Consider the following 25,819-nt stretch of genomic DNA (forward strand, 5'->3'; position numbering starts at 1 on the left):
TATATGGTAGGTAATCCCGGATCAAAATTACCACACCGGTTTTGATGATTTGTGAAAAAAACTACCGGGATGATAGATAGATGTATATATATATATATATATATATATATAACGTTTAATTACTATAGAAAACTAACTATAAATATTAATAATTATTACATATATGTAATTCAATTTAAATAAATAAAATACCATTTTCATATAACTATACAATATATCGTCACTGTTCTGGCAAAAGACACTGATTCGAAAAAATGACATATTGAGTTAGTTATACCAAAATGTTCCTTATTTCAAACTCTACCGTCTGGAAACCTTCTTAATAAATAAACAGTCTTTATTTTAAAGTCATCCTTTTTACGATTACTGAATAAACTCACATGATAGACCATTATTTCAAACATTTTAACAACTTCAAAGTCAAATTACTCAAAACTAGTATTCTCCAGTTAGTGTGTTCTGCCAGAACAGAGACGATATTTGGGACCGTTGATAAATGCAAAGTTGATAGTTTTGAGAGAGGCAGGTATACAGTTTTACTATATAATATTATTCTGAACTCTTCTATTTGGTCAATCCAAAATCTTAGAATAGTCATGAGTATGTAATATTTAATGCAAGTACGGAGCATAGATCGATTAAAAATGAGGTAATTTATAGTATCTAACTGGAAGAGTCGTAGGGATTTATTGTCCGTTATGAAAAAATAAAATAAATAGTAGATATAAGCATTCTGTTTTTTCTCAGAATTGAGTGAAATTCTATTGAAAATTATTTCGTAGCATGTTTGTACAGCAACACTACATCTGTTAATCTATCGTAATCTGAGATTTGATAGTTAGTTTTGTAACACGTTTAGATATACTATCATAAATCGTCTGGTGTTAGAATTTAGAACTAAGCCTATCACAGTATAAAAAGTATTGAATGCTACGTCAAATGTTAGCATGTGGCGCCCTCAGTCAGCGGACAATAATAATTATTTATACTGGTGGATCTATACTATTGCAGTTTTTTTATGTTTACAGGAATACCTTTCACTTATAAATTAACCGATTTTTTTCACGCATATGACGCAGTCGATTCGTCAGAAGATTTAAAAGGGGGCTTCTTAACAGTTCAAACAAGTCATACGATTATTAAATTACAGATACGTTATTCTAGATAAAACAACGAAGCACTAATATTAATATGTGGCATCTTCAATAGTAATTGTGTTCAGTTCTGTCATGTGATTCTAGGAAAGAGATTTATTAGTTACGTTGATAATTGGAATGTATGATTTTTATTTTATTTTGAATCGTGGGGTCAATGACATTAATATGGATGAAGCATCTGGAAAAAAATTACACTCACTTTTTTGTCGGGTTTGCCGAGTGGCATAATCTGTTCTAACGCCATTACAATAAAGGTAATATTGCTATAAATTCCCGATGCTTTTTGTCGGTCTGCCAAATGGTTCGGTTCGAACGGGTATATTTGCTCAAATGAACATTGACACTAGAAACACTATTCTAACGCCATTAAAATGGAGGTCATATTGTTATAAATTCCCGATGCGTGATAGGTAAAGTATAATGGAAATTGCGTGACGTCTACCTATACATGTGCGAATGTCGATATGCGCGAATTTACTTGCTAGCTACTGTATTGAGTGCGTTGTCCATTAATAAAGTCATTGCGTGGGGTGGATCATAATAATATGTCAGTGACTCGGGTCTCCGTACTCCTAAACCCGTCATTACAAAAATCATAGACATTTAAAATGAAACAATTTTTAGTGTTATAGCAAGCAACAACAAAAAAAACATACCAATGCGAGAATTCGCTGTACAAGGTTTGTGTAAAAATGAATAGTGTATGCATCTTCAATTGTTTTTCAGCTTTATTATTTCGTAAAATACAAAATACTCAAATTCATCACATTGATCTTTTTTTGGACCAAGAAAGCGTCATCTAAGCAGATTTTGAAATAATCAAGTGAATTTATGCAATCAGGTTTTAACCTTTGGCCGTAAGCAAATAGTCAAAACATAAATTAATTACATTATACAAGTGATATCGATTAAATTTAAAAAAAGTATATTTTAAAATAAAAGAGTTTTTAATTATTATTCGAGATGAATATTGATACGAATAATTAATGACTGTAAAAAAATATTTAAAGACTGTTTTAAAATAATCCTCTGACAATTTTAATAAAATGCAGCGATGCACAATTACACTGAGTGTCACAAACTGGTGATTTTCAATGCTTTCCTGTAACGGTATAAAACTGTTTTTGAAAATCACCTAAGTATCTCATCTTAGGGACTGGTTTCAAAAATACTTCCAGGCAGATATGGAGAAGTACACATGGATTCAAGATTTGAGACGGTAGCAGGAGTAACGCTTCATGTGGCCAAGACGTCATACACTGCTTGGAAGCGGCAAGTGTAGATTCCGTGGAGTTAAAACAATCTTTTCGTGTATCAGTTTAAAATATTATAAGTAGTTACAAATGACTGTTGATAAAAATTGAGATTAAAAATAATATACCTTAGTTTTTTGAAGGACGGTGTTATATCTAGGTATATCACAGTGTAGGTGTATCTAGTTTGATTTCAACAGTTAATAAACTGCATGGATAAGGGCAAGCTCACTTATCCCACTATTTGATTTTGGCTCTACGTGGTCCCCTCTCCCATGGGTACTCTTAATTTAATATCATGTAAATTCAATCAAATCACATTTGAGCAGATGCTGACCTCAGTCTTGGGTTACTGTTCCTGAGGCATTCCCAGTCATAAAATTAATGTCAATAAAATCTATTGAGGAGAATACGCACCGGCGGGCTTAGGTAAGTGGTTACTTGAGGCACTGACTGATTTTGAAACCCCCACGATAAAAAAATAAAATAAAATATACAAAATCCAACTGCCGACGTACACAGCAAACATATAACGTCGTTCCTATAATGACATACAGTAGTCAAAAATAATTTTTATTGAAGATGACACATAATAATATTATTAATGGTTCATTTTTTTGTATACAAGTGCATATTTGTTTGAGTGATTTTGTGAGAAATACTCACTCTTAAAGATTTCGTTAGAATTTAATGTAATGTTATGACTGGTTTGAACTGTTTCGAGACCCCCTTTTAAATCTTTTGACGGATCGATTGTGTTGAATGCGTCAACGATAATCGTCTCTTATAATACATAATGTGATTATGGTATCACTTCTCGAGTATAGATTCTGCAAAAACGCTAGTAAAATAACACGAAGCTATCAACAAATTACCGGATATTTATTATTAAAAAAAATACCGGTTATCCAGAATACCGATTTTTTGTAACTCCTTGGTGAATATATTTTTTTACTATCGACGTCATTGCGTAATTCAATTCGAAATTTAAAACAAATTGAAATAAATGAATTCAAAAATGGACACCTAAATAAAACTTTGCTTCTGCTAGGTATGCATTCCTACATATTTCTGAATTTATAAATAGAATCATAGCCTCTTAGCCATTTTTAGATGTTAAACAGACCTCGATATCTTGTAGATATTTAGAATATGTTTGATCTTATTCAGTTCCTGATATTTTATTTTTCTTATTATAAGAGAATATAGTCAATAAAATGCTATTTCTTCTGGAGTCAAAATCTGTAAAATCTGTACCTACATAATGAATTATTATTCCCTTATTTTACTTTCTAGGATGAAAATGATGTAATAATACATTCTAAAAATATTGTTTTACGTGTAATGTTTTACGGAATATAATATGGAACCTTATGAGTTATGGGAGAATGGGTTATCGAATCGATACTGTGAATTGAATGAATGCGGCAAGTTGAATATAGAAACGAAACTGGACCGCCTGAGGCTGTATGTACATTGCCGATATATGGCATGATGGTTGTTTTGGTGTTGCCACTGAATAGCCGTATAACAATTATCATCCCCAACTTACCACAGCACCAAAATGCTGCAATTTTTGTTGATTTTTAACGATGGGCAAAAGGTTGGATATACATGGTGGTTACATATAAATTACGTAAAACATTTCACCGTAGCACAGTTTTCCGTAAGCTTTCTTGCCGGAAAGAGTCGTACACTATACAGTTTCCAATTTTATTAGATTCAATATGAATATTAATTATTCAATTTTCATAGCTGTTGTTGGAAAAATTCATGAATTCAAGAATAAAAACCTAACCTAACCTAATCTAACCTAACAAATAATCCAGTATATCGGCTATTTTCAAAATTTCTTTGCTGCTGCCTGCTGGATTTTATGTCAGTAGATACTATACGACCCAAAGATGTTGGACGTATGCAACCATAATATATTTCGGATACAACATTTCACGGTGAAGTGTGACACGGCGAACTGCATACGTACAAGTTTTCGGACACGATGCATGGTAGCAAGGAAAAGAATAATCATGATATTATAAAGAAGGCTTTATCTAGCAGTTGGTGGATACCGCCGATAATTTGTGTTGATGTTGATAACTAAACATGTATTTTTAATACATTTGTCTGTAATTACAATAATATTATCTAGCTATTTATTGTTTATTGCTTTCTATAACCTACCAATGCATTCTTATCACAAAAATAAATTAATAATACTCCTAGCCATTATGAGATATAACGCACGTAATATTAAAAAATAATGAAATTATGCTCAGTGTTAAACCGATAATACTTATCTACGAGGGAATTCAATACCGGGATTGCAAAATTAGTATGAATTTCTCAATCACGGGATCCAGAAGGTAAGTAGGTATGTACCATAGATATATAGTACATGTATGGTACATGAAGTATTGTATGTAGAGTTTGGTATTTCCCGAGAAAATCTCAATCTCGAGATTCGGGATTTCCAGAAAAGAATTCTCAAGAAATCGGGAAATTAAAAAAAAAAAACATTTAAAAATCCTAAAATCAGTGTAAAAACAGACAAATTCCAAAAAAATATGTTTTTTTTTATTATGTAAGAAGACAAAACAAATAGAAGAAGGAAAACAAAAATAATTCAAAACATTACTTATTAAAATAGAATTTCAAAAAACACAGACTGTCAATCGCCGCGTCTGACAATCGCGTACGCTTTTGAGACACAAAATTCCCTGATGTTGCAAAAATTGCGCTCATTTTGAGTCGACGTTGAATTAATTGTGTTAAATGCCCCGATCAGTCCTTGAACGTTTTGTGTTTTCTGTCCACTTTTTTCATATAGAAAATAGTTTGTTCAATTAATATTTAATAATAAAGAAATCCTGAATCCCGAGAAAAGATTCTCGAAATCCGGGATATCCCAAAGTGTTAAAAATTTCAATTCTCGAGATTCGGGAAGGAAAATCTCGAAAATTTCTCGAGAATTCCCGTCGGGAAATTCCCGAAACCCAACTTTAATTGTATGTACATAATATCATGCGCCTATCTTGTAGTTAATGTTAATATAAATATATGGGAACATGGGTCAATGAAAAATGGGAACAGTCTCAAGAAATGTTAACAAGTGAATTGAGATACCAAAGAGTGTCTTTTTCAAAATGAGTCACCCCTTCAGCAAATATACACCTTAACCGATGTAGATTTGAAATTGCGTACGATTCGCTAATATGCTCTTCCAATAGTAATTATTCTCTTCTATCACATGGATGTATGAATGCTAAGCCATGTAGTAAAGAAAGTTCATATAATTCGCTCTAGCTAGAGTCTAGGTATACTATAATTGACATGCACGATGGCCGAGCGGCTTACGTGTCGGCTTATAATGTCGTGTGGTCCCAGGTTCAAATCCTGGGTCTGGTAAATGCACATATTGTTTTTCAATTTGTGTTTGGTGCCAGAGTATGGACCTGATACGTTGAGCAAGTGGCCAACACCTATTTCTCGTAAAACAAACATCTATTAATACAATATAATATGATCCACATAGTCAAAAGAAGAAAAATACTATAATTATATTCACATTGTCTTTTCAGATAACTTTTTAGATGGGTAAAATACGTTATTTTTCGTTTGCCTGTAGCCTTTTTTATTGATTTTTTTCTCTAATATGTATGTTTTTGAGGTGTTTTATTAATAATGTTACATTCTCAAATTTTGTGAATTATTCGTTGAAAAAAAATAGTTTATTAATTAATTATTAGCCTTAAAATGTGGAAAGATTCTAGGATTCAAGGTATTATTAGTATATTAATTCAAATTACAAAACCCGGTAGCTAATATTAACGAAATTTGAGAAGCGTTTCAGTTGCCCTACTTTTAGTTAAATTCGTAATTTGGTATATATAATATATATTCTTTAAAACACTACAACAGACCAAGAGGCCGTAATGTATTTAGTAATAGAAGTGAAACAATCACGAACACTCAGGCTCTCATAAATATATTGGAATCGAACCCGGAGCTCCCGGATGAAAGGCCAGTACCGGTATTTCCCGGAATCCAATGGATGCAGGTCCGAGTCCTGTCCGGCGCCATATTTTTTATAATAAGTATCTGAGGTGTTTCCATATTATGTATGTTCAATAAATAATGTCACATTCTTACATCTTGAGAATTATTAATTAACAAAAAGTTGTTTATTTAAAAAAAAAGGATTACAGTATGTATTATCATTCCCGGGATTTTATAAAAATAATCGAGCGGAATCCCGGCATTGGAAACCCTAGCATGCATTCTCAATATATTTTGATAATGGATATTTTTTTTTGTTTACCTTAACACAGGAATGTTAATTAAATACTACGATAGTCCGTGCCATGTTGTATTTATCTCTTAAATTCAATTTTGATATTCACTTTTTATATTATAATGGTTCCCAAAAATAATATTTTTATATTAACATGAACACAGAAAATAGAGACATAGTGTGACATGGCAAGGTGTACGTTAGGTATAGTGTTGAACATAGCCCCCACATCCTGAAGCGAGCCCTCAAGCTAAGATTTTTGGCGGGCCCCATACCTATCGTTAAGAATAAAGGCAGTGTGACTTTCTACATTAGCGTTTCCCAACGCACATGTGTACGCGGTTAAATTAATGTGTATATTTAGTGTATTTTTTTGTATGTTTTAATATATCCGACTTTTTTTTACTATTAAAGAAAATTTGTGATAGGTGTTTATCTCACTTATCGGGTCGACTCGCCTCGCCGGGCCGCTTCTGAGCACGGGCCCCCAGGCTAGAGGCCTGGCAGCCCCCCCTTGTGGGGGCCATGGTGTTGAATGTGGAAAGCAACATAATATATTAAGTCAAAGGTGAAAAAGCAGTCAATGGTGCTATCTGTAAAATAAGTCACCAGTCAACTGTCAAAATAGCTATGGGTTTCTCATAATGTTCGAAGGGTGGATATCGAGTACCTACCTGGAAAATTTTATTAGGTATAATGTAACCTAACCTAACCTATCCAAAGGGGGCAAAAATACTAAAATATATTGAAGAACATTGATCATGTCTCACATAATTGGCTGGTAATGACAAGCAAAGAACGTAAGGGAATAATAAAAAATAAGGAACATGGGGAGGTCTGCATAATATGTCATATATGATGGCAATGTTAATTATTAAAAGTTATATATTATGATTTCACTACACTCACACGCATAAGAACATTCATTGCACAACGTACTTAGATGGATCGTGACCGATTACCGTGAGGTTTGGTTGTTAGCTATTCTCTAATCCAAAGATTGATGAGAATAGAGAGACAGAGAAAAGAATCGTTACAAATAGAAGTTTTAATCAAATATACACAATATTTTGCCAGGAATACACATAGGGGATTGAAGGTCCGGACCGCCCCAAATTTTGATGAATAAGTACTTACTTAAACGTGTTTTTACTAAAAAAAAATATTGTACTGTCTTTCTATCTATGCCACAGTAAAAAAAATACATTGATATTAATTCGATTTGATTTAATTATAAATGAAACCGCCTTATAAAAAAATCTGCATTCGTAGCTGTATTAAATTTTTAAATAACTTGATTCACGTTTCTTTGTGAAGTTAAAAATTATTCACGTAATACTTACGGCGACTAATTAGTATTTTCGCTAATAATTGAGATAAACAAATATAAATGGTGGCCAAGATAGGCCAATGGATTAAAGTGACACTAATTAATAAAAGTCTTACAAATATAACAATATATTATGATAATATAATATATTAAAGGTTAAAAGTTAAGTCGTGTACAAGTAAGATTTCTTTTCCTACCTGTTTAAATAAAATATTCAATAAATAATAATATATTCACATCTCAAAATATATCACACATGACAGACGTGGAAATGTGTCTATCAAAAACACTGCTCACTTTCCGTCAAATTAAAAATATACTATATTCTAACTAACGAACAAAATGTTAATCTAAAAATAATATTAAGAAAAATAAGACTCACCTAGTATTATAAAAAAACTCAAGACGTTCGTATACATTTTTGTAATATGTTATAAAAATTCACAAAACCGATGTATTTATTATTTTATTTACCTACTCTATGTACAATTAAAAAACTTTTTGAATAATCGATTTGATAACTTGTACACTTGTAATTTATTTGATACACTTCGTGGATACTCATATAAAATTGTAATTTACTTTCTACTTGTAATTCAATTGACACATTTCTCTTTTGGCACTTGTAAATAGATTATGTCAAAGGGTTACGTGTTGTAGCAATGTTTTTTTCGGTTTGATTTATATTTAGACGTTTTTTCGTGTTATTACAGTCGGCGTCTCACTGTTTTCGTCTTTCGTGTCACTGTGTTGTCGTAGGTAAGGGCACTTGAGTGAGCTTTTCCGGCGCCCTATCGCGGCACGACGCCAAAAGACAACCGGCGTCGACGAGTTGTTGCTCACAACTGCAACTGCAAAATTGCGCTTGCACTATTCTGCGGCTGTCAGTGGCGCGTATGGGATCATTGTCGAGAATGGGGAGGGATAATATAGCTGATACAGTATGCATACACTGCACTATAATAAATGCCTTATGTGCGTGTTAATTATACCATGTTACGTATGAATATCAGTTTTAAAAAATACACGAAGGAATATTCTGGATGTAATCTTTATACCTATGATGTTAATATAGTACAAGTGTAAGTTTTTTTTTATTAAAACAGCAAAAAATAACATGCTAGTATATTGTTGGTATATCTTCAGAATATCAGAAGAATATTCTTCTAAGTTTGCAGTACTTAATTGTTTTATCTTAACAATTAAATATAACATACATAATTTTGAAAACACTCATGAGAAAATAAAGCCAAAAGAAAAAATCTTTTTTGAAAAAGTAAGACACCCGACAGAAGTCAAACCTGCGTTTCTTGGGTATCGCGCCCTATCTATTACCACTATGCTACGACTGACATGCTTAATTGCGACAAATTTTAACTATTGGCATTTTTAATACCTGCTCATTATGCTCTTATGTTCAATAATTAGAATGGTACATTCTTAAAATCTTGTGAATTATTCGTTGAATAAAAGAAATAGTTAATAAAATTAAATATAAGTTAGAATTAGCTATATTCGTTGTCAGTGTGTATTTACCATTTGTGTTATGCTTAAAGGTGAAACCCGGGTCACAAAAAACTACTCAAATGGAACAGTACACAACTTAAATCCGTTAGAATTGAAATTCAAACTCCATCAAGAACCACCCCCGGTCGATAGTATTAATATAATTAAATATAGCTTTTCCTTTATCTCTAGTCTCTGGATGTGTGTGTCCTGTGATGTATCCAAGAAATACGAAGCATTTGGTGCCAATTGGGAGGGCAATAGCTATGTTCAATCAAACCGGATCGCTTCAGATATTTATATATTCCACTTACGTGAGGTGAGGTTAGACTTTAGGTGGACGTTGTTTTATAAGTTTTTAAAATAGGGTTTATCAACCTAGTTCTCTCTGTGTGCTTCCATGTACTTGTATTTTTATTATTTACTCATAATATTACCCTGTATTATTATTTCAAAATTGTTTATACTTATTTTTATATCGTGTCGTGAAAGCTTTGTATTTATAATTATGTCATGTTCATTATAATGTTTGAACAATTTCGAAGGCATAATTTACCTTCCGCTCCCTTTGATTGAAAAACTGAAGTATTTAATTGAAAACATTTTCACATTAAAAAAGGTTTGTTTAATTAATTGTTGATAACACAGCATCATCATTGATATCAGGGTTTTTTTTTCCAGAGTAACTTGGATGCTGTCTTTGGGGTCCATACGATTTCTGTAGTTTATTTTCATGTTCATAAAAGTAAGAAAGTTATTTTATACGAAGCTAGCTTATCGAAAAATTCAGCAGTGCTGCTTCCACGTGTTCAATTTGAGCTGTCTTATTTGTAATTTTGATGTATATATTTCACTTTGGGACATCATTATTACCCCCAAAACATTCACGGGTTAAACCAGGGAACTCAGAAATAATGGGAACTGAAATACATAACGGGTAAGGCGATAGCAGGTAACCGACTCGAGTAAGGAAGAATCCGGGTTAAACTTACACACGTGTCAAGAATACGTTTTACGTCGAATACTGAAAACTGCTCTCGGTTTATGCATTTACGCTCATTTAATGTTGGCGTATTATACACACTATTGCATGTGCATAATGCGTGCTTCATTTTCGTAGGACACTCACACATTCAAAACCCTGCATCAGATGCGGCGTATTGAATATAGCCTATCGGTATTCTATTTATTATCTGTTCTATGGGTTAAACCCATCAGGATAATATACTTCTGTTCCCTGAACCCTGAGTGGTAACATAACTTGCTATAATGATACACCAATAACAATCCAAGCGCATTAGTTTATTAAAAGTGATAAAAAAATGTACACTATACAAATAAGTAAAGTTATTATTCACAGAATTAATTTATGTATTATGTATATAAATATTCCTATTGTACAGCGTTATTCAGCGATTTACCATAGGTACATGAAACGTATGTATAAACTAAAAGACTATTACAGAAAAAAAACAGTCGTATTGTAATAAACCGTAGGCCTTGTCCAGATAACGCGTGCCTCACCGCGCGTTACGCTCGAGTAGGTACCAAATGTGTGCTGCGTCCATATAACGCGTTTCATTTGGCTGTGTGTGACCTAATACATTTTTAATGCGAATAATAAACAAGGGCAACTCAGTCGTGGCACAAAGCTTCTGAGATTTAATATCAGTGAGCAAGCTAGCAAGATATATTCTCGGCACTGTACAACCTATGTGACGTAATTTATTTTGAAATGGCCATAAAACTGTCGTTTTGAGCTTGAAGCGGTCGTAATTCATTTTGTAATGGGGAATCAATGCGATGTTGTCGAGAATCTAGCGAGTGCTTGCGTTGGTCGCGCGATAGATGACACGCTGCGAGTACATGTCGACGGATCAATGAGGTCACGTCTACTTGGAATGCGCGCGAGTTTTTACGCGTAAGTCAAATCGCGCCATCTGGACAGACCTACAAACTTATGTGAAGAATGGATGGGGAGCCACTGTCGAAAACTACCGAATCAAGACTCGCAACTGGACAGAATCTGACATCTGACGATTTCAAAATGGTGTCCGTAGTTCCATTTTTGATCATATTATGGACCTCTACTCTACTATGTGTGAATACAAGAAGCGTTTGCTTTCCGTATTTTTCTTGAACAAAACTTAGACCAACTAATAGGCATTGGTAATGGATATTCATGGAAATGGAGTGGACGTTTGTATTAACAGATTTTGTTTTTTACGAGAAATGGATGTCAGCCACTTGCTCAACCTATATTAGGTCCATACCCTGACTCACACACAAATTGAAAAACAATATGTGTATTTACCAGACCCAGCATTCGAACCTGGGACCCACGACATTATAGGCCGACGCTTAAAGCCGCGCTGTCATCGTGGGTGTTACATGTGTGTTCTTATGTATATAATAGGATTATATCGTCACTGTTCTGGCAGAAATGACATATTGAGCTAGTTATACCAAAATGTTCCTTATTTCAAACTTTACTGCCTGGAAACCTCCTTAATAAATAAACAGTCTTTATTTTAAAGTCATCCTTTTTACGATTCTCAATAAACTCACATTATAGACTATCAAACATTTTAACAACTTCAAAGTCAAATTACTCAAAACTAGTATTCTCCAGTTAGTGTGTTCTGCCAGAACAGAGACGATATTATTATATCGATTGTCATTCAAAATGCTTTATTTTCTCTGGAAATCATTTTAAAATGTATAAAAAACTGAGTACCAAAGAAAGATATTTATATGTAGCCGTATTATTAAATAAAATTTAATTATAAACTGGGTACTGTAGAAAATGCAATAATATTATTTGTTCCGGAAACCATCTCTACATCACAATAAGCCGTGATTGAATAATTTGACATAATAATGACAGCCCTACAAAAAATTGATAATGTCATTATGCATAGTTATTTATGTACTTACTTAGTAAAAACTGGTACCTATACTACGGCGGATATTTAATATTATTTACAGTTACTATGCAATTATTGTCCAAACGCCTCTACATTTTTGGTTGACAATAGGTTAATATTATTTTATTGTGTAGTTATTTTTAACTGTTCAATGTTGTGGTGGCCTTCGTAAACGAATGAAATCTAATATGATAAAATAAAAAAAAGCATGTCTAAAACGTTATGATATTATTATGTTATGAGTCAGCATAGATTAGAGATTGCAGACCTTTTTCTATATTGTATAGCTGTCAAATTATATAAGCGAAAATCTTTTTAAAAAAGTCGCGTGTCAGATAAATAAAATAAAAATATGTTTATAAAAATTTACACAGTGACATTCCGTGAGGGTAGGCAAGTAATTCGTTGCATAGGAGCGGATCATTATAAAGGGCGGAGAATGTAGGAACTATTACAAAACTTGTTACAACTTTTGAGAGCAATGGCGGTTTTCAATTAAACATACATTGCGGTCTCTTCAATATTAGAAAGTATCGAAATCTTAGTTTTTAAAACCATTGCTATTGTTGTATTATAATACCCATTGAAATACGTATTGTAATTACTGTGGTTTATCGCACAGGCATTTTTCACAAGGGTGCCTCCAACTTTGTCAGTGCCACAGGGATGGCTCGAAATGGGCACCGGCGTGAAATAATTGGTAAAATTATCGCTTCGTCCCGAAGAAAAAATATTTTGACCGTCTGAGCTAGATAGGCCATATAATATAAAATCTATCATACTTATGTTTATAAAATACGCGTAAAATTTGATGACTATGTAAACATCTTCAGAGAATTGTCGAGCGCTCCGGTTCATAAACTTTTTACATTTTGAGCGCTGGCCACAGGTCTGCACTTAGCTAACACCAGCACCGTGATAGTATGAGAGTAGGTTTCGTGGAAATATTCCAATTCTCAGTAGATATTGTGTGCATGAAGTTTTTGTGTATTTTTGATGTATTGTTTGTCCGTTAAGGGCCGTATGTATGAGATTCCGAAATTCTTTATAAGCTATTTAACCGATTTCCCACCATATAGCGTATAGCACTGTTTGTGAGCAATCTGACGTCACACGTCATTCAAAATGGCTGCTTCATCTGTCACTTTCAAATGTCATTTTAATAATGCATTCATTATAACAAACGTTTGCTTGAGGCCCTCCTTCATTTTGTAGACTCTGTAAAACATTTGCGAATTTTAAAAACAGTTCCTAGTCGTGCTGTTTATTTATTTCATTCATTCATTTATTCTTATCCGTTTTGACATCTCATTATAGAAATGATTGAAGTGAAGTTAGTCATAATATAACTGTATGTATTGCCACCAAATGGAAATGTTTACTGGCAATACTTTATCCTTTTGTACAGTAGAATTATAAAATAAATGTTATAAAATAACTGATAAATTATTTAAAATTCATAATAATTATTCATGTATAATTATTAAATTTATATGGTACCGTTCGCACACTTTCAGACACATTTACAATTTCAAAATTTTAAATTAATGGTCAGGGAATGAAATTTTATAAGCTTGCAATTATTTGTACGCCATGACACATTATGACGTCACATCGTGATGTCGCTAACCAACAAATAACATTTGCGCTTATGCATACAAACGAGCAGTATATAGCCTATAACGTATTTGGGAATCTCATGCATACGGCTCTAAGAAAATAAATAATAATAATTACAAGATAAAAAGAACTTACGTATACAACGTTTTTAAATTTTCTGTTGAATCGTATAAACTTGACTTGTCTATATAGCTTAAACGATCAAAAAAAAATGTACTTGATAGAAATACTGTAAGTATAATGAAATGTCACTTCATATTGATTTCCATAGTAACGCACGTATATATTATTTATTTATTTATAATAATTTAGTTGCTAGGACCCCCTAGTAACCAATAATGATATCGAAATAACTTTTCATACAAAACAGAATTAACTAAAAATGAATTCAATTATACTTAAAGATGGCTAAAAGTGTTAAAAAAATACATTGGCATCGTGTTCTGATATATTCTAAAAGTTTCAAATGTCTAGCTAGTCGGAAAGTTCGTTAAAAATCGATTGCAAGATTTGTACCGGACAAACAACCACCGGACAAATAAGAATACGACCTAAGAAAAACGTTGTAAAATAGGTAAGTAGATACCTAATGAAGTGGTAGACAATTTGTAACGTACCTAAAAAATGATATGGGACGGTATTCTGAGTTTGCTTTAGGGCGACACATTGCCTTGGGACGTCACTTTTTTTTTAGACTATGGATTAAAAAATTTATGTTTTTTTTTTATTTAAAATTTTTTATTTTAATTTTTTTTTTAGTGAGATATTTGTTTGTAACGTCTGATAAACAATAGCGCCTGATCTTAATGTATCCGTAATTTATAATTTAAGATTATTAATTGTTCATAATATTCAGCCAAATTATTATAAATGTGATAACTCTTACTCGTGCATTGTAGAAAATAGTTGTTCGCACTTATATTGACCTAACGATAGCATATTTAAATAGGGAAACAACTCGAAAAACTTTGTTCCAAGATAATTCCGTTTAAATTTTTTGCAGAAATTCTCATTTTAATTTTAAAGCCTTGATTTTGTTGATTTTGAAGAAAATGTATATTTTGTGTAGTGGAATTAAGCAATGCAAAATAAAATTTTACAGTTTTATAAGGAATTAACCCATAAAGTCAGTATATAACTGAATTAATGATTAATCTCAGAAAAAGTTTTTCAATTTTATAACACATTGAAGAAATTTTTGACTCTTTTTTTTGCTGAATTGTAAAGGGAAGACCCTTCTACGTCGAATGGCATTATTAACTCAAAACATTGAAATCTTGAGTTGTTTCTTTATTGAAATGAGGTATCGAATTATGATATATGTATATGATTCCCGGTTCTAGCAAATCCCCATGCTGTTTTTCAATAGGTAGGTATGTGTTTAGATCCACAGCATGGACCTAAACTGACAAAAATCCATTTTTCGTAAAAAAAAAAAATATATATATATCCACCTCTGATGGTAGATACTCGTAGTCAATGAAAATAAATCGATAAAAATCGTATTCAAACTGAGACGTAATCTGTTTGGAAATTGATAAAATACGCCAGTATTGGCAGATGAATGTATTTTTTTTTAATTTAGTAGATATTAAACTATGTAGGTATCTATCTTCATTTCAATTAAATGGATCACCACTGGATACTAACTCAACTATTACATAACATCACACAAATCACAAAAATCACATAGCCGGCATGCCATTATACACGCATAAAATAGGTTCGCCATCCCTGGCATAGGTACTACATACGTACAGCATAATTCCGTGTACAAACCTATTGATATGTCGAAAATGTTCAGTACCTATTTATATGTAAAATGGACGAAAAATTCTTTTTAAGTTTTGGAATTATTAATGTGTAATTAATGTGAATAAGCTATAAATAATCTGAATGCCGCTAAGACCAAATCCATGTGCAGTGCTGCTTGCATCGACGCTGACACTCCTCTGCGGGTTTCTGGTCTGCCCGTCGAGCTGGTGTCCAGATTCAAATACTTGGGTGCCACGGTTGCCGATGATGGTGGTATTTCTAGTGAGCTTGGAATCCGCATGGGTGTGGCGGGCTCTGCGTTCAACCAACTTGGAGTCGCATGGAGGTCAAGGCTGTATTCTGTGAGGACCAAATGTCGTTTGTTTAACGCGTGCGTGCTACCTGTGCTCCTGTATGGCTGTGAGACATGGCATCTTACTAAGCTCAAGAGTCTCGGCTTTTGAGCTTTGAGAATCGATGTCTCCGCAGAATCTTAGGGGTACATTGGTACGACCGCGTTACAAACACCCGAGTTCGTGAGCAGACACAACAGCCTTCGGTGATTGAAGTTATCACGAAGAGACGAATTACGTGGCTGGGACATGTATTCCGGATGCCGCCAAAGAGTGCGGCACTTCGTACCCTTGTGGCACAGCCTCAAGGGTTCCGTCGCCGTGGCCGGCCCTCCCTCACCCTGCAGCGATGCTACAAAAGTGACCTACGTGCTGCAGGTCTGACATGGCGGGAGGCACAGGAGTTGGCGGTGGACCGAGGGAAGTGGCGCCAACTTGTGCTTGCCCTATGCCCCAATGTTGGGACGTGACAGGGTGAAAGAAGAAGAATGTGAATAAGAACGTAGATACAGCGGTGACTTTCTTCTGACGCAAACGACGCATTCGATCCGTCATAAGATTAAAAAAGGGCCTCGAAACAGTTCAAACCAGTCACGCAATTATTAAATTATATAATCTTAAAAAATTGCGTAATTCTTACAGATTAATTACCCAAGGTATAACCAAATCCCAGCAACTTAAATATCTTATAGTCATATAACATAACCACACAAACAGATACGTCCGTATATACATAAAAGTCACGCTCATTTTAAAAATAATTGAATAGGTATGATTTATACTGTTATTTTTACAAGGTACGTTGGTAGTGGTGATTTATGGTTTTTATTGATTTTTTTTATCGTGGGGGGACCTCAGAAGCATTAGACGGTGCCTCAAGTAAGCCCATAAACTCGCCACTTAGTGGGATTAGCTACAGGGAGGGCTTTCAAGTTTGATTGGCCCTCTCCAACTAATGATAATAAATCGTATACCCCGTTTATACGTGCATGGATTTACTGCTGACAGTACGTATTATCGCGGCGGCCATAACAAGAATAATTACAAGATAAAAAGAACTTTTTATATACAACGTTTTTAAATTTTCTGTTGAATCATATAAACTTGACTTGACTAGCTTAAACGATCAAAAAAATGTGTATTTGATAGAAATAACACTGAAATGTCATTTTGACATTCATATTGATTTCCATAGTAACGCACGTATATATTAATAATTTAGTTGCTAGGACCCCAGACCCCTAGCAACCAATAATAGTCGATTGGATTACGGATTTCTTCCGAAATAACTTTTCATACAAAACAGAATTAACTGAAAATGAACTCAATTCTACTTAAAGATGGCTCAAAGTACTTAAAAAATGCATTGGCATCGTGTTGTGATATATTCTAAAAGTTTCAAATGTCTAGCTAGTCGAGAAGTTAGTTAAAAATCGATTGCAAGATTTGTACCGGACAAATAAGAATACGACCTAAGAAAAACGCACGTGTAAATACGTATTGTCATGCAAGTTGCAAGATTGCATTCATGAATCAAAAAAGTTCGGAAGCTTCTGAATTTTCGACTGCAACATGCGATTTTTTCGACCTGCGCCTGCGCAGTAGAATGATAGTGGCGAACCTGCCGGCAAAAAAACGATCTACACCACGTAGAGACTCATTTTATGGTTAACCGATTTTTACGACCTGTCAAATAGTACCATAAAATCGCGTCTCGCTTACTCTTGAAGAATGAGATTGTTAGTAGGTATATATTAGTAGATTGTTAACAGTAATCGCACCGTGAGTGTAAAACCAAGGCAACTGCAAAAGACATATTTTTGATATATTAGGGTTTGAGGTCTTCGTTTTGTTAGGAGAAAAAAAAGCCATAATATTTGGTTTATATCTACATTATATTGCATGTTCTTTCAGTTACTTCACTTTTTAAATTAACAGGTTTACGACTTTTGCAGTTGTTTTGAATTTAATCTCGATATTGAAAAATTCGCAGATGCGTTGGTTTTACAAGCATTATCATCATCATCAGGGGCGCGATAACCCGGTGTGGGTCCTGGCCTCCTCCAACAGCTCCCTCCACCTGTCCCTATCCAGTGTGGCCGCTTTCCAATTCGGTACCCCCAGAATACGGCAGTCACTGGCAGCTCCATCTAACCAGCGAATCTTTGGCCTCCCTCTTCTTCTACGTCCTATTGGATTGCTGGACATCACTCCCTTTGCCGGTTCATTGTCATTCATACGGTGCACATGACCTAGCCATCGCAGTCTTCCAATCTTAATTGATTGAACTGCGCTGCAATCTTCGTACAGCCGTTTTACACTCACGATGCGAGTTATTGTCACGATAGTTTAAAATACACACTATTGCTGCCAGTAAATCCAGGAAGTGTACGAGCGCTAGAAAATTACAATATTAAATTTATTGATTATTTCATTAAAAACACAATATGTCATTTTTTTTTATTCACAATGTCAGCATGACTTCGAAAAAATGTATTTTAAAAAAGAATTTGTTAATAACTTTAAATATTAATGCATTGTCATTGGTGCCAAAGTTTCTTTTTAAATACACGGAATAAGCAATACCTTATTATGGCAATTATTAATCAATGCTTGAATTAAAATTATTTTAGAATTGTTTACCTCCTTTCACCAATACAATCACGGTCCATTTATGATTAAGAATGTAATTTTTAAAATTTATTTTCTTACTGACAGTGTTGTCATCACATTGAAGGAACATATTCTTCAATTATGTGGGATAATTAGGGAACATAACAATAATATTATAATAGTATCGGCAGCTCATCGCTCTCCTTTTTGTCACCAAGTGTTTACATTGATCTTCAATCAGTTATTTGATTCAACCGCTTCTTGTGGATGAAAATACTGTCCAGTCGCTGCCTATCCCCTGCGAGACGAAATCTAGCTCATTGTAATTCAGCGACGTCCCGTGGGGGTAGGCAGATTGGCAGAAAGGGCGGAAAATCGAGGAGACTCACTAGGTATATTATAATAAATATAAAAATTCATTAAAAAATGCAGCTCACTGGTTGGAAACCAAATGTATTATTTAGGTACTATAAACGTTTTAACAGGATTTTTGTCGGGTTCGCGATGTCTAGTTTACTTCCGTTGTCCTTGGACATCACGTTCTTGGTGAACAGCAATGACAAGTGCATACCTAATTTAAAATGTATCCAAATATGTTTGCCAGTCACTTGCGAGTTTTGGTAGTTGTCAAGTGTATTTTTAAATGTACCTATCTGAAACCGTAGACACGCAATATTGTCTATTGAAGCAGAAATGGCATTTAAATTAGATTTAGTGCAAGATATATTGTTAGTAATGTATCCATACAATACATTCCTTAGATATTGGAATCATGAGTGAATGATAAAGTACCTACTGTATAAAAAAATGTGGCCGCATTTTGGCACTGCCTATGGGCGGCATTTTGACTAGGGACGTCACTGTTGTAATTCCAATAGTTTCAGATCAATCCGTTACTCAGGGTCGATCCACAGCCAGATGAAAGCCTCTCCTATATCCTATCAGTCTTTTAGATTCGTAGATATTTGTTGTCATCTACATTCGCTGAATTTGACAAATTCATCGGTTTAGCAAGTTACAGTGCAGTCCCAGTAAATAATACGCACTGACTAGACTGTGAGTGTCTATGGTTGAGTATTTAACACTTTAAAGATTTTATACAACTAGTTAATACATTGTAATAGGTAATGAATTTCCACATTATGTATAATTTTAGACTGAAACGAACATTTTAATTTTATATTATTATTTATATTATTCCTTATAATGTTATTAAGCTAGTCAGATTTGAATAAGTAATACCTATATTTCACTCTTATGGTGGTTTCCATAGAATATCATATAGGTACTTATTTAAATAATCAAAGCTTCGTAAGAAAAAGTAAATCTCTATGGTACAAGTCCACAATATAGTCAATACTATGGAACAGCGGGACCAACTTCATATAAACACATCTTATATTTAAATTCGCTTTATTCGAAGGTAATATTATAAATATAATAGATTATTTTTTAGACAATAACTTATTCTCTTCTTCTTTGTGTGCCATATCCGTTATCGGACGTCGGCGATGAATTTGGCCCCTGTCCGTCGCTGCTCTGAATAGGGATGGAGTGCTGAGCTCAAACCAGTCCCTGAGGTTCTTGAGTAGGGAATCCAATCCCGGGATCCCGAATCCCGGGATCCCGGGATCCCGAGCTATTTTCGATACCTTTGAATCCCGGGATTGATAAACATAATCTCGGGATTTCGGGATTGATTTTTTTATCAATTTTTATGGAAAATATAACAGAAAAAATACTTTTAATACAAAATAACTACATAAGAAATAAACTGAGTTTGAATGAAGTTTGATGTGTAGGTTGCCGATTCATTTTATTTTTTCACATAGATTATTAAAAATGAGAAAGATTGGTAAAAAAAACAATGCTTCGCACTTTTAACAAAGTAATTCCACCATGATATCGTATGTTTTACGGCAGTTTCACATTTGGCTGACTAATTAGATTTATGAAGCGGAAAGGCCATAAGTACGCCATGATTATTTGCTTTACTATTTTAAATCTCGCTGATCTATTCATTATGTCTTTACTATCAGAAATAGCAATCTCATATTAAACTCACATTATTATTTATATTACAATATTATTTACTCCATTAAACTTGTGTATTTCCAAGATTTAACGTATACAATATTAACAATAAATGTCTTAAATAGTATAAATTATACTAGATTTATTTTTGACCGATTTTATCAATGTTATTTGTAAATATAAAAATTTTATATTAACAATGGAAAAAAATTCCAATCCCGGGACCAGTCCCGGGATCCCGGGATTGTCAAATTGTAATCCCGAAATCCCGGGATCAGAATTTTGGCTCGGGATTGGATTCCCTATTCTTGAGCCAGGACGTTCTTCTTCTACCAGGGCCTGAACAATCTGATTCGATACAGTGCTTGAATGCAGCTTTCTTTAAGGTTGAATTAAAACTGAATTGAAAAGCTATTTCAATTCTATGTAAAATAAACACCATTAATATTACGCATGGCATTCCTAGACTTTGATAAGAAAGGTGGATACATCTACAGTCTACAACAATATCCGTAAGAATGAAGTTTGAAACAATGAGCGATAAAGATACATTGTATTTCAATCGTTTAGATTGATAAGAACAATAGTGTGATAAAACAAATCTTTATCAAACGCATTTCCAGACATTCATTATGCTGCTTATTAATACTTAATAAGAATACAAAGATAGGCTCAAAGTTGGGGGACTATAATAACAGTACTACACGAGAGACCAATAATTATTACTGCTTTTTCACTGTTTCAATATCTGTTATCTGTTATTTATCAGAGAAATGATTTAAAGCAGCTACATTTCTTTTCTAATAAATATTCTTTCTAGTTGTAACCATTATTTTTTTTAAATTTTTTAATACTCAAAACAGGACATTCACGCAATAGAGCCTTACCATAATATCTTCATGAATTAACTCAATTTCACAAAATTCGGACTTGCCTTAGTTTACCTCTCGCATCCAGAGTGGCTCTAACAACCCCTCTCTCTCCGGAGACAGTCTCAAGTAGGTACCTACCCAAGATGGAAAGCCCTTAACAAAATAACAACAGAGAGTGAACCATGGTATGGATTCTTGAGTAAAATTGAGTCTGCATTGGAACATAATTAATAATATTATGTAGTAAGTTACTTATATGCCATAGATACCAGCTTAATGAATTTAAAAAAAAACTAACCAACACCATCTGTAATATGTATTCTTAATTCAACGAAAACAAATAAGGGAGTCTGTAACCCCTAGAGAGCGCGTCTTGGCGGATAGGAGAATGCCCTAATCAAGGGTAGGAGAAAAATAAAAAGAAAGAAAAATAAATAAAATGGGGGTTGGGCAGAGGGTTAACCACTCTCTCCCGTGAAATCACCAAAGGTTACTAATACTACACAATGCCTCGGACATATGGCAACCGTTTATAGACGACCCGGACCGAAAAATGGACTACGAATAGGATTTTGGAACGTACTTAGCCTATACCGAGCTGGCGCAGCTCAAAACCTAGTGGAAGAACTGTCAAAATATAAGGTCCAAATTACCGCCATCCAGGAAACCCGTTGGCCGGATAGCGGAGAACTTATAGTCGGACAGCATGTTATCTACTATAGCGGAAACACAGAGGGGAAACATGTTTTCGGAACAGGTTTTGTGGTCGCCAGAGAAGTAGCAGATGCTATACTTTCTTTTGAACCCGTAAACGAGCGCATATGTGTGCTCAGAATCAAAGGAAGATGGTTTAATATATCACTTGTGAATGTACATGCCCCGACAGAGACTTCAGAAGAGGCCGAAAAGGATAATTACTATGATCTCCTTGAAGCGACTTTTGACAGGCTACCGGGACATGATATCAAATGTGTGCTAGGAGACTTCAATGCGAAAATAGGGAAGGAAGCTGTATTCAGACCCTTTATTGGAAAAGAGAGCCTACATGATCATTCTAACGAAAATGGTAAAAAAGTGGCTCTCTTCTGCAGCGCCAAAAACTTAATCGCCCGAAGTACCACTTTCCCTCGTAAAAATATACATAAAGTGACTTGGAATTCAAGGGACAGGAAGACCTTTAACCAGATTGACCATTTCCTAATTGATAGACGACACCATAAAGCTATTTTAAAACATTCGAAGCTACAGAGGCGCTGACTGTGATACGGACCACAACTTATCGATAGCAACCTTTAGGGAAAAATTTAAAAAGACAGCCCACGCAAATGCGAAGACGAGAGTGAAGTACCATATAGAAAAGCTGACAACTCCAAACGGAAGAGATAGCTACAGAAAAGAGTTACAAAACCAAATCGGAAAACTCACCGAAGGAGAAGCCTGGAGTATCGATGAGAGGTGGAAGAGACTAAAAGAAGGAATGGTAAAAGCTGCTGAAGTCTCGATAGGACTGGCACCCAAGAAAGTAAAGTGCCCTTGGTACGACGACACTTGCCGACAAATGGTGGAGGAGAGAAAAGCAGAAAGAGCGCTCTATCTGCAAAATACGCAGAGCGAAGAAGCACAGAAACGATATAGCGAGACGTGCAAAAATGTCCGAAAGCATCTGAGAAAGTGCAAACGAAGCTTCATCAAAAGTAATTTTGAGCAGATGGAAGAAGAAGCAAAACGAAATAAAACTCGATCATTCTTCTCGAAAGTGAGCTTTGAAAAAAGAGGCTTTCAACCTAGCACGCTACAAATCAAAGATCAACAGGGTCAGATAGTGGCAAACAAAGAGCAAGTGCTAAACATATGGAAGTCCCATTTTGAAAACTTACTTCAACGCTCTGTACCAGATGAACCTTTGGAATCGCCAGAAATCGCGACAGCAGAACCTCTTATACCGCCACCAAATAAGGCAGAGTTGATGGGAGCACTGAGTTATTTAAAGAATAACAAATCGGCAGGAAACGATAATATTCCATCGGAGCTTCTCAAGCATGGAGGAGAAACCTTTCTTAGTGCCATGCTTGAGCTACTGCAACAAATATGGGAGGAAGAAAAGATCCCTGAAGAATGGAAAGAATCACTGGTCTGTCCTATCTTCAAGAAAGGGGACAAACTCAACTGTGCAAACTACCGTGGCATCTCTCTTCTTCCTACTGCATACAAAGTTCTGTCGAACATTATTCTCGAAAGAATTCTACCATATGCCGAAAACATTCTTGGTGACTACCAATGCAGCTTTAGACGAAACCGCAGTACTACCGATCAAATCTTTACACTGCGCCAAATCTTTGAAAAGAAATGGGAATACGCCCAAGATGTACACTGTCACTTTGTAGATTTTAAAACCGCATATGACTCTATTGATAGAGAAGCTCTCTGGAATATATTGAAAGAATTTGAAATACCGTCAAAACTTATAAATATAATAAAAGTATGCATGGACGGATCCAGAAGTAGAATTCATATGCAAGGTAGTATATCAGAATCTTTTGAGGTGACAGCAGGACTAAAACAAGGCGACTCCTTATCACCCATGCTGTTCAACTTAGCTTTAGAGAAAGCCGTTAGAGAAGCTCTGAAAGCAGAAGGTGGAGTTACCCTGAATGGGTCCCATAAAATATTGGGCTACGCAGATGATTTGGTGGTGCTCGGAGAATCTGAAGAAGAAGTCAGAGATATTTTCACTCCTCTGGAGGACACAGCGAAAAGGTTGAACCTACGAGTAAATGTGGGAAAGACCAAGTATTTGAAAATGACAAGAGGCATTGAACCATCTGGAAACATTGGAATAAGAAACTCCTCGTTCGAGAGAACCTCTCTCTTCAAGTACTTGGGCTCCAACATTACCTCTAAAAATGAAATGTCCCTAGAGCTCTCTGACCGACTGAGAAGTGGAAATGCAGCGTACTTCGCGCTGAGTCGTCTGTTCAGGTCCAAAATGCTGTCCATCAAAACGAAATTCCGGGTGTATAACGTGGTCATCAAGCCAATCGTCATGTATGGATGTGAAACGTGGGGTTTAACAGAAAAACAAGAAAAGGCGCTCCAAGTGTTTGAAAAACAGAATCCTCCGGAGAATACTTGGACCCGTCAATGAGAACCACCAGTGGCGCATCCGCACAAACGCTGAGCTCTTCGACCGATACCAACCTAGAATCACTAATATTCTGAGGTCAAGAAGGCTCAGATGGGCGGGCCACGTTGTACGATCTGAAAGATCTAGAACTCTCTATAGGATTTACAAAGGCACACCAGCTGGCACTCGACCTCTTGGCCGCCCTCAACGGAGATGGGCGGACAACATTCAAAGGGATGCGGAAAGGCTGGGGATAGTCAACTGGGAAGAGAGAGCGCTGGACAGTGATGCCTGGAGAAACGTTGTGCAGTCGGCCATGGACCTGAACGGCCCCTAGCGCCAGTTTAATAATAATAATATCACTGAATGAGTGTGCACTATTTTTGTTGAATCGCCCATAGCATACCTAAACTATCATGTTTTGGTTTAGGCAGGGTTTAATTGAATTTTCAAAACTAACCAGCACCATCTGCAAATTGTATTATTTGTTCAATGAAAACAAAATAATGACTATGACTGACATAGTTTCTTGCGCACTATGTCGAATCTTTACAGTCTACATCCAAACCTCGCCACTGATAGCTGATACCAATATATTATACTTATACAAATATTATTAATTATTTAAATAAAACGCAATTGTATAATATTGATTATTCCATTTTTATTAAATTTAATATTAACTGACATGAAAATTTCAACTAGTAGTAGGTAGTTAGTAGGTACTAAAAATACGTTTTATTTAAATTAATAATACAATTCATTTCCACCATGAATTGACAGTTAACACCATAAAAGAAATTATATATAAATAGTAAAAATAAAACTTAAAATAAAGTTATCATGTTCGATCCTACGCGGAGCATATCGGCTTTTTTATATCGGATTTTTTATGTTAGCCATTAGCTAAACTCATTGAGTCCTAGCACTGCACCAAATACCTATCCTACTTTGAAAAAACAACATAATATCTACAATTTTTGA

At 34.6% G+C, this 25,819-nt stretch overlaps 1 protein-coding gene across 1 annotated transcript in view; it reads right to left on the minus strand.

Moving 5' to 3' along the window:
• Positions 1-8,929, minus strand: part of LOC147073934 (serine protease inhibitor dipetalogastin-like) — a 136,623-nt gene extending 127,694 nt beyond the window's left edge. Inside the window, exon 1 of the mRNA XM_085944596.1 lies at positions 8,414-8,929. Coding sequence (XP_085800722.1) covers positions 8,414-8,450 — 37 coding nt within the window. The 5' untranslated portion in view covers positions 8,451-8,929. The remainder of the gene's footprint in view (positions 1-8,413) is intronic.
• Positions 8,930-25,819: the final 16,890 nt, after the last annotated feature.

This window comes from Rhyacophila brunnea, unplaced genomic scaffold (genome assembly GCF_057557595.1).
Source record: "Rhyacophila brunnea isolate RB1 unplaced genomic scaffold, BYU_Rbru_1.0 scaffold_17, whole genome shotgun sequence".
NCBI classification, from domain to species: Eukaryota; Metazoa; Arthropoda; class Insecta; order Trichoptera; family Rhyacophilidae; genus Rhyacophila; species Rhyacophila brunnea.